Source organism: Salvelinus sp. IW2-2015, unplaced genomic scaffold, assembly GCF_002910315.2.
Source record: "Salvelinus sp. IW2-2015 unplaced genomic scaffold, ASM291031v2 Un_scaffold2945, whole genome shotgun sequence".
In the NCBI taxonomy this organism is placed as follows: domain Eukaryota; kingdom Metazoa; phylum Chordata; class Actinopteri; order Salmoniformes; family Salmonidae; genus Salvelinus; species Salvelinus sp. IW2-2015.
The window spans coordinates 68917-80052 of record NW_019944240.1 but is presented as its reverse complement, the minus strand read 5'-3'; the positions used below and the strand labels follow the sequence as shown (position 1 = coordinate 80052).

Sequence of the window (11136 nt, the reverse complement as noted above, 5' to 3'; positions counted from 1 at the left end):
TGAAGTTCCAAGGTTTTTTATTTAACTAGGCAAGTCAGTTAAGAACGAATTGTTATTTACAATGACCGCCTATCGGGAAACAGTGTGTTGTTCAGGGGCAGGACGACATATTTTTACCTTGTCAGCTCAGGGATTCGATCTAGCAACCTTTCAGTTACTGGCCCAACGCTCTAACCACTAGGCTACCTGCCAACCGAACTTCATAGAAGCTGTTCCTCCGTAGGTATAATTCTGTGGGCCAGATAACGCATGTCATATCAAGATGCCGAGTGCTTCAAGTCAAGGCTTGTCTTCAGCTCTTTCCCCACCCGCAAAAATTCATTTGCATCTAGCGCCCTACACTTGTCTGTCCAATGCATGTAAACCGCTTGCCCACTCCATAGCAAGCTGCTCTGTCTGCACTGATTGGTAGATCATTTTAATGTCGAGGTAAATGTTAAAAATGTTTGAGTTTTAGAAAAGGAATTATATAAACGTTTATTTTCGGGTTCAGAACAGTGGAACCAGACGAACGATTGGAAAATCATTTTTTATTCCAACCCTTGGTTCTCTCTCTCTCTCCCTCTCCAGATCTGTCCCATATGTGTTGTGCTGCCTGGCGGAGATCCTAATCACGTGACAGACGACTTTGCTGCTCATCTCACACTTGAACACAGAGCACCCAGAGACTTGATATCCTTTACTCTCAGGGTCTTTCTCAATATGCATACTACCGTTCTTCCGAGGAGCATGAATCAGTCGGAGAATGAGTCCGAATCAAAGTATGCAAAAATGGAGGCCTTTCTTGGATGCGTACTCCGCTTGTAAACATTTTCAAAGCATGCATCGACGCAAACTTCAATGAAAAGCATGGACATAAATATGTAACCACAAAACACAATGCAAAATGTCTCTAAAATCAGTGGTGAACATTGTTCGGGCTGAAGAGAGAAAATAAACTCACTTTGCCTATTCACATCTCATATCTCGCCTGCCTAAAATATAAATAATGAATTAATATTCTCTTGATACGTTAATAAATACATGGTGTTTCATTGACATGTTTACCTGCCTATAATACCCACTGACATGTGTAGATCACAACCCCATAGTAAGTCAATAGGTTCTAGCTAGCCACTAAGAATTGGTTGATTCTCGCGTCCCGACTCCCGCCCTCACACTTCAAAAAATGGGCCTCATCTCTGTGCATTCAAATTGCCATCGATAAAATGCAATTGTTTGTCAGTAGCTTATGCCTGCCCATGCAATAACGGCATCGCCACAATGGGGCACTCTGTTTACAACATTGACATCAGCAATCCATTCGCCCACACGACTCCAGGTCTGTGGTTGTGAGGCATGTTGGACCTACTGTTAAATTCTCTAAAAAAAATAATGATATTGGAGGCAGCCTATGGTAGAGAAATGAACATTCAATTCTCTGGCAACAGCTCTGGTGGACATTCTTGTAGTCATCATGCCAATTGCACGCTGTGGCATTGTGTTGTGTGACATAACTGCACATTTTAGTGGCCTTTTTATTGTCCCCAGCACAAGGTGCACCTGTGTAATGATCATGCTATTTAATCAGCTTCTTGATATGCCACACCTGTCGGATGGATTATCTTGGCAAAGGAGAAATGCATACATACTTATGTAAATAAATCTGGGCACAATAATTTGAGAAGCTTTTTGTGCGTATGGAACATTTCTGGGATCTTTATTTACATGTTTATATTCATGACATGTCCATGATGTTCCTTGACTGTGTTGCTCCACGATGAGTCGAGCGGGGTGCGGCACGTGCGTCGGATGATCCACCCGGGTCGGGGTCTGGGGGGGCAGAGGGCCCGTCGATCCAACATGCACTTCACCTCGTCAACCTCCGGGGGGAGCTCTACCACACAGACCTCCACACAGAGCTCCAACAGGGAGGCCATGGATCCTATAGGAGGTAGGGCTGGGGGACGGGGGGGCTGGTTTGGAGATGACGCAGCCTAATTCAGAAGCATTCTGTTCTACGAAATATATTTACAATGTATTCACACCCCTTTAACTTTTTCCACATTTTGTCACATTAGACATAATTTAAAATAGATTGAATCACTGGTCTACCCACAATACACCATACTGTCAAAGTGGAATTATGATTTTAGAATTTGTTTTACAAATTAATTACAAATGAAACTGAAATGTCTTGAGTCAAGTATTCAATTCCTTTTATGGCAAGCCTAAATAAGTTCAGGAGTAAACATTTGCTTAACAATTTAACATAATGTTGCATGGACTCTCTGTGCAATAAGTTAACATGATTTTTTTTTTTTATGACTACCTCATCTCTGTACCACACAATTATTTGGAAGGTCTCTGTCAAGTAGTGAATTTCAAACAGATTCAACCACAAAGACCAGGGTTTCCCAATGCCTCGCAAAGAAGGGCACCTATTGATAAATGGGCCAAAAAACAAACATTGAATATCCCTTTTAGCATGGTGAAGTTATTAATTACACTTTGGTTGGTGTATCAATACACCCAGTCACTACAAAGATAAAGGTGTCCTTCCTAACTCAGTTGCCGGAGAGGAAGGAAACTACTGGCATTTTACCGTGATGCCAACGGTAACTTTAAAACAGAGTTTAATGGCTGTGATAGTTTTTTCCTAAGGGGTGGAGCAACATCATAGTTACTCCACAATACTAACCTAAATGACCGTGTGAAAGGGAAGCCTGTACAGAATACAAATATTCCAAAACATGTAGCATGTTTGCAATAACGCACTTAAGTAAAACTGCAAAACATTTTGGCAGAGAAAAACTGTCCTGAATACCAAAGCGTTATGTTTGGGGCAAACGCAACACATCACCGAGTACCACTCTTCATATTTTCAAGAATGGCGGTGGCTGCATCATGTTATGGGTATGCTCATCGGCAAGGACTAGGGAGTTGCCACTGCTGTTTTTTTAATGGCTGGCACTGGCCCAGAGACTGCCACATGGACAGACAGAAATTACATTTTTATTTCACCCCCTCTTCCTCCCCACGCCTCGCAGAGCTGCTGTCCCAGTTGTCGGGGGTGCGTAGGTCGGCGGGCAGCCAGCTGAGTTCAGCTCCTTCAGCCTCACAGCTCCAGCAGCTCCAGGTTTGTAGTCCAGAGGAGGGTCAGCAACCAGAGGGTCGACAGTTCGAATCCCAGCTCCGACGGAGAATCCCAGAGCCCTCCGGTTGTTGGTATCAGTAGCCTAGAATCTATGATGCAATTATGCCATTCTTCTGCCATTTATGCCCTTGAGTGAAGCACTTTAACTCTTCATTGTCTTCTACGACTTCTTGTTCCTCACTTCCTCCTCCCTCCGTCCCTCTTCCTCCTTCCTGTCTTCATCTTCTCCTCCTCCCACTTCTGTCTTCTTCGTCCTCATCACCTCGTCCTGTAGATGCAGCTCCAGGTGGATTGGCAGCAGACCCAGGCTACCAGACAGCAGTTGGAGACGGCCCGGGGCACCTCTCAACGCGGCAGCCGCACCTCCAACCACGCGGGGAATCACAACGCCAACCCTGGCTCCAACTCCTTCAACAACCTTAGTCCCAACCCGGAGCAGCAGGAGCCCAACACGCAGAACAGCACCTCCCAGTTCCTTCTCAACAGGTTGGTAACTGTCTGCTACACTTCATTTATACTAGTTATTGTCTTGAGCGAGAGGCTTGTCTGCCTGTTACATGTGGGTGATGGATTGTTTTTGTAATAGAGCTCCATTTGTCCCTCCCCCCCTCCCTCCCCCAGACTGAGTRAGCCGAGGTTGTCGGAGGCAGAGCGCCAGCTATGTGAGGGTCAGTGGGCGGACCGCTCTCTCTTCGTCACGGAGCTCCTCCTCTCCACCCTGCTGGCCGATCCCGACCACAGCGAAGACGACGATCTCCGCGACTACCACGATGCCGTGACGCGAGGCTCGGATGCCTTCGCTGCCTTCGAAGATATGGGCTGCGTGGGGGTCATGACCTTAGACGTGGCGCTGGAGAACCTCAACCTCCGAGAACTGAAGAATGAGCAGCGTCCTCCGGCGTTGCCGTAGCCACCACTACAAAGTTTAAAACCACCAACCACCGTTGCCGTTACATGTCCAACCGCCAACGGAGAAAGAAAATACTTCAGCTTGTTTTCTTTTTCTGAGTGGGGGGGACCCCCCACCCCCCCACATTCTATTATGATGTGTACATGACAGGACACAGAATGTGAACGTGAGAGAGCGAGTGTTGTGAGCAAGAGGAAATAGAACAATTTTATAATACATCTATATAAATGTTTATGAAAGAAAGCGGATAATCAACTCCACATGAAGCCGTGCTTGACTGCTTGCCCCCAGCAGGTGTCAGATAGATGGGTAGGTAGCAGCTTGATCATAGACAGTGGGAAGATCTCAATTGCATACTCCTCGTCTCCTCAAAACCCATTGGATAAGAAGGCCGGAAGACCCTCCAATGGGTTTTAAGGGATAGGGGACGTCTTCCCAGATTCTCTCCGCCCACGCCTCTGTGTTCCTGGATATTTATGAAAACCTACTTTGATGGTTTGCCACAACAAACGTTGGCACGTCCAGATTGTTCACTGTGTGCCCTCTTCTCAACTACAGTCACTGTTGCATATTAAACTGCTGTCAGTTATCATCATAGAGATGTCTTTGGTCCTATAAGATAACATATGTGTTCGGTCTTCCTAACCTGCTCTGTCAATTATAAGGGGGTGTTTTTTGTTTGTTTTTAGTTCTACACAAATCATTCTCTCCTCAGAGACTGTTGATTGAATGGTTTAGTTCCTACCACGTATAACATCACTTACGGTGCCATGTGACCTTTTGCTTTATGCCAACTGACCTGTGGCTCAGTTTGAGTTGCATATACAGAGAGAAGCTTCATACAGTATGCATAACACTACAGAAGGACCACAAGACTGGTATAAAAAGGAGTGTTTTTTTTCCTCCTAAAAGGCACGTCTGAAAGTAGGGAGTGTTTGCTATAGAATCACTTTTAGCTTTTACATCACAATGGTTGATTTATATGGACAGACATGGGGGAGGGGGCTGATCCTAGATCAGTACTTTATGACACCGTTCTCTCCTGCCAGTTTACATAGATCTCCCTCCCCCCCCCCCCCCCCCCCCMCTGATGATATTCCTCTATTGCAGAGATGCTAAACAGACAGAGTGACTGGAGAGAATCCTGTATGGTTTCTCTGGGTGAGAAGACCTTTTGTCTGCCTCCAATGCTACCTTTTAACAAATGCAATGTATGATTACATGTTTTTGGTGTTTTTTGGAAAATGCTAGAAGACAGGGTAAACTGTTCAACTTGGACGAGGACAATAAAATAGTTTTGGATGTAAAATGAACTACACCATCGCTGTCTAGAGACTCCTAAATGCGACATCCCAGTCACTATTCTGTAGAATAGAGGATCTATTTTGCAGCAGGTAAGAGCGTTGGGCCAGTAACCGGAAGGTCGCTGGTTCGAATCCCTGAGCTGACTAGGTGAGAGAGAAAAGCTGTCTGTGCTCTTGAGTAAGGCACTTATACCCTAATTGCTCCTGTAAGTCTCTCTGGATAAGAGCGTCTGCTGAACGACCACACTAGAACGAATGACAGGAGAACTAGGCCTGGGTTGAAACTAACCATACAGTAGGTATTGGTTGACAATTTTCATCCCTCACACTGAAAGTGCCAGCATGCCTATGAGGGGAGTCTGTTAGTTGTAGGTTTCTATATGGTGTCTAGCTATAAAGAGCAGTCTGAACGTATAAGACCGTGGGGGGGGGGGGGGGCTGCGACATGTTCAATTCATTTTTTATTAATTTAACCAGGCGTGTCGGTAAAGAACAAATTGTCATTGACAATGATGGCCACTTCTCCAGTCTGAATACGCTCCAAGTGGCACCCTATTCTCTATATAGTGCCCTATCTTTTGACCATAGCGCTATGGGCCCTGGTCAAAAGTAGGGCACTCTAAAGACAATAGGGTTCCATTTGGGACGTTTCCTTTGTGACGCTACCGCTCGTTGCTCGGCAATGGTGTGACTGCGCCAGCATTCCAAGCTGTTACCATAGGGACACTAATGAAAAAAATAATATGAGCACTATATGTTAAACACTACAAGTGGGTGTCCATCCTAGGGCTCCCATTGCGACAACACTAAATGGCCTCTTCTCCACATCAGCATTAGAGCAAAGTAATTAACAGTTTACTGTCAGGTCACATATGCCCAAGTAGAACCTAAAGGAAATTAGTTGTTTCTATAAAAACGTCAGATAATCGGGTTCTTTTAAAACCAGGGTTGTATTAATGATGCACCAAACGGCGAGGCACTATCTAAACGTGCCCAGAGCGGCAGAGCGTACCCTTTAAAGAAAAGCATAATGCGTCGTCATAAACACAACAAAATAAAAATGTTATAAAGAGACAATTAATCTATAGACCTTGCATTTCAATTAAACCTTTTACTTAACAAGGCAAGTCAGTTAAAAACAAATTCTTATGTAAATTGACGGCCAAACCCGAACAACGCTGGGCCAATTGTGCGCCGTCCTACGGGACTGGATATGATACAAGCCAGGGACTGCTGCGCTACGCGGGAGCCCAATTTAAAAGGGAAACTCGGTGATGTGATGGAACTACAGATGTTGTCGAAAAGAACAAATCAAGTGTAGACCTTACCTCGGATAGTGCAGTTATAGGCGTGCCATAAAGATGGCGTGTGATCGTTGAGTGACAACAAACGTAGTCGTTCCACGGTTTATATCCATATCGCTGAGCCAACCTTTTATAATGGATAACAAAATGCCCATTGAATACTATGCCACACCCTCTTCTCTCAGACCACACCTACACCACACAATAACCACACCCACAACTCGCTGTTTGGTATGCTTTGTAATTTTAATTCCCGTAATTTCATTTTTTGTTTTTAAATGCAGACAATTTTTTTTTCTTTTTTTCCCCACAAAAACATTTCAACTTAAAACTTTACGGTACAATTATTATGCAAGTCAGAAGAGCTTTAGTCTTAGCTGAAGCTCAGGCTTGGAGGAGGGACTGATTATCAAACGGGTTAAACAGTGAAGCAGTATAAAGACGACATCGAGCAGTAGACAGCTAGCAATATCTAGTGGACAAAAGCCCTGTCTGCACCCTCAGTAGAGACAGCTAGCGCTACCTAGTGGACAAAGTGAGGTCTGGAACCGTTTCATCCTCGGGAGCAGCAGCAGTGCTAGCCTGGAAATCCAACCTGAATTCAGCTCCCTTTGTTACAGTAGTGAAACAATTCTAAAACGTAGCGTGATTCAGTCTGGTTTTCTGGGCTAAAGCAACAGCGCCACCCTGTGGGGAGACAATACCATTACACCCATCCACCCTGAGAAGAACAGTGTCTCTACAGAGAGAGAGAGCGGTGCAGTCACACCTTCACAACAAGCAAGCAGCTTGATCTAATATTACGTTCAGAAAATAAACCCTTTGTCACATTCTGTTCCGTTCCCGCAGAACACCTGAGAGGGGTTGGCTGTCTGCTATCACACATCGGCATGGTAACAACACAGGAGGCTGCTGAGTGGAGGACGGCTCATAATAATGTCTGGAACGGCATCAAACACCTGGAAACCATGGAAACAGTGTGCTTGATACCAGTCCACCGATTCCGCTCCAGTCATTACCACGAGCCCGTCCTCCCCGATTAAGGTGCCACCAACCTCCTGTGGGTAACAAACTGTCACCAACTCCCAATTGGCAACTACATCAGCCATTGGTTATTGTCTTGATTGATTGATCAACATGTGGTCCCTCTCTACCTTGAGCGGTGCATCCCTGTCAGCCTATCAGGACTGAGAATGCATGAAAATAAGAATGACCAAGTGTGTTCCAAAAGGGGGTCAATCTATGGAAGCAGATTAATGCCAAAATGTTGGCAGGAATAAGCCTTCATAGCCCCCAGAGCAACTCGGTGTTTGTCAAAGGAAAAGGAACATGAGCTGCTAGAGCGGCGGATCGCCTCCGGCAAAAACCCATTTCAGATAATCTCCCGTCTACAGACCTATTCTGAGAAGAGCTGATTTGAGACCAGCCCTTAAGTGTTACCAGTCTAAGCTCTGTCCTTAGTGATACTGATTTCAGGCCTGGTGTTAACTTATGGGCCAGACATGGATGGTAAAAACAGTGTAATATATAGGCTTTCTGTTTCCATTTCCTACTTTACAACAAGTGACCCCAGTCTGGCCGCTCATCAAAGCGGTATAGGGAAACAAAATTACAAAGTGTTTTTATCTAAAATAAAAATGGTAATTTAAAAGTCTGCATCTTTATCGGCAAACTGACACGCCATCTAACGTAAGGTGAGAGAGCACGCTGGGTTAGAGTAGAACCGTGGCCAATCGCGTTGGAACGTAGGAGATTGTTTTCCTGTGTCATCGTTGGCATCGTGACGACCACTTCCTGGTTACAGGCTAGGTTTAAAATAACAAAGGTTAAGACAATATGATTCGAATATCCCATAAACCATAAGTAACAAGTCTAAACAATGGGACTAGCAATGTGAGCCAAAATGACAAAGTGAATGTTCGCAGTAGCCTATAGAAAGTTTGCCAATCAAAGTGGAAATTAAACACAATCGTAGTGAATTTCCGCTAACTACTCAGCCAACACATAGGATAACTGTTTTACTGTTATTCTATTCATTTTAACATTTTTCAAATGATCTACAGTCACGTTATTACTTGATTTTCCCGACCGCTAATCCTGTAGAATCAGCAACGGTGCTGGTCCAATGAATGTAATTATTTTGTAACGTTTCGCATTGAAATTATTACATTGTCTTAACCTTTGTTACCTAGGTTACAGGCGATAGCGTCATAGCCTAAGACCCATTGCCAGCGATCTCCCATTGGTTCCCAGCGCATTCCGCCACCCTTACGGTGTATGGAGCGCTTCACTCAGATGGTAGAAAAATATAGTCTATTTATTCTCTTCATTATTACATCGCAGCCATACATGTAGTGTTAACACAGCAGTGTAGAGGCTTCAGGACAACTAGCACTACTACAAGAGATGAAAAAAAACATGAGGGCAATGAGACGTCATCAACTCTCGTCTAGACACTTCAGGTTATTTTGTCTTACTTGCACTTGATAATTCATGGTTAATAATAATAATAATTATAGTTGTCTTTTCATTGGCATTATTTGGCAACACGTTTGTATTTTTTGTTTTGAGGTACTCTACAATATGGTTACGATGTAAATTCCACAGTACTTARAAATGACTGTATCCATCACACAGTAAAACACTACTTTACAAGGCAAATGGCCACTTAAGAATATATGTTTTCATGAGAAATAACACAGCACAAAGAAAGAAAAATACAAAATAAAATAACAGCAACTTCTCGCATTTGGGGGTTTGTTCAGATTTGAAAAACAAAGCCACACTTTCATTAAATTTGTTCATTTACAAGTCAGGTRACTCTGATAAAAATGCTGGTGATGACCAATACAACGGCAAAAACCTCGATATAAACCAGAGTTGGACAGAGGGCTTACTTACTTACTTGCCACAAACCCTGTTTTAACATGGGCAGAGACATTGATATGTGCCCTTTATCCAACTCTATGCCTCCATGTCTTGCATGAGCTACAGGTACCTCCATATTATCCCCTGATATCAGACCTATCCCCCCTCCTTAATGTCCCTCCTGATATCAGACCTACCAACCCCCTCCTTAATGTCACTCCTGATATCAGACCTATCCCCCTCCTTAATATCACTCCTGATATCAGACCTATCCCCCCTCCTTAATATCACTCCTGATATCAGACCCATCACCCCTCCTTAATATCACTCCTGATATCAGATCTATCACCCCTCCTTAATATCAGACCCATCACCCCTCCTTAATATCACTCCTGATATCAGACCCATCACCCCTCCTTAATATCACTCCTGATATCAGACCTATCACCCCTCCCTAATATCACTCCTGATATCAGACCTATCAACCCCCTCCTTAATGTCACTCCTGATATCAGACCTATCAACCCCCTCCTTAATGTCACTCCTGATATCAGACCTCCCTAATATCACTCCTGATATCAGACCTCCCTAATATCACTCCTGATATCAGTGGGGACTACTATACTGTTGACAGAGATGGTTGGGGGAAGGTGTGATTGACTACTATACTGTTGATAGAGATGGTTGGGGGACAGTGTGATTGACTACTATACTGTTGACAGAGGTGGTTGGGGGAAGGTTGTGATGGACTTACTATACTGTTGACAGAGGTGGTTGGGGGACAGTGTGATTGACTACTATACTGTTGACAGAGATGGTTGGGGGACAGTGTGATTGACTACTATACTGTTGAGAGATGGTTGGGGGACAGTGTGATTGACTACTATACTGTTGACAGAGTGGTTGGGGGACAGTGTGATTGATACTATACTGTTGACAGAGGTGGTTGGGGGACGTGTGATTGACTACTATACTGTTGACAGAGGTGGTTGGGGGACAGTGTGATTGACTACTATACTGTTGACAGAGGTGGTTGGGGGACAGTGTGATTGACTACTATACTGTTGACAGAGGTGGTTGGGGACAGTGTGATTGACTACTATACTGTTGACAGAGGTGGTTGGGGGACAGTGTGATTGACTACTATACTGTTGACAGAGGTGGTTGGGGACAGTGTGATTGACTACTATACTGTTGACAGAGGTGGTTGGGGGACAGTGTGATTGACTACTATACTGTTGACAGAGGTGGTTGGGGGACAGTGTGATTGACTACTATACTGTTGACAGAGGTGGTTGGGGACAGTGTGATTGACTACTATACTGTTGACAGAGGTGGTTGGGGACAGTGTGATTGACTACTATACTGTTGACAGAGTGGTTGGGGGAAGGTGTGATTGACTACTATACTGTTGACAGAGTGGTTGGGGGAAGTGTGATTGACTACTATACTGTTGACAGAGTGGTTGGGGGACAGTGTGTTACTACTATACTGTTGACAGAGGTGGTTGGGGGACAGGTGATTGACTACTATACTGTTGACAGAGATGGTTGGTGGGAAGGGTGATTGACTACTATACTGTTGACAGAGATGGTTGGGGACAGTGGTGATTGA

General features: G+C 44.4%; 1 protein-coding gene across 1 annotated transcript; it reads left to right on the top strand.

Annotated features, from left to right (window-relative positions):
• Positions 1-587: 587 nt before the first annotated feature.
• On the top strand, positions 588-5364 carry LOC112075030 (E3 ubiquitin-protein ligase KCMF1). Its single transcript, XM_024142085.2, has 5 exons — positions 588-672; positions 1759-1933; positions 3030-3118; positions 3411-3622; positions 3758-5364. Exons 2-5 carry the CDS (start codon positions 1792-1794, stop codon positions 4044-4046), a joined length of 732 nt encoding a protein of 243 aa, XP_023997853.2. The 5' UTR covers positions 588-672; positions 1759-1791; the 3' UTR covers positions 4047-5364.
• The last annotated feature ends 5772 nt before the right edge of the window (positions 5365-11136 follow it).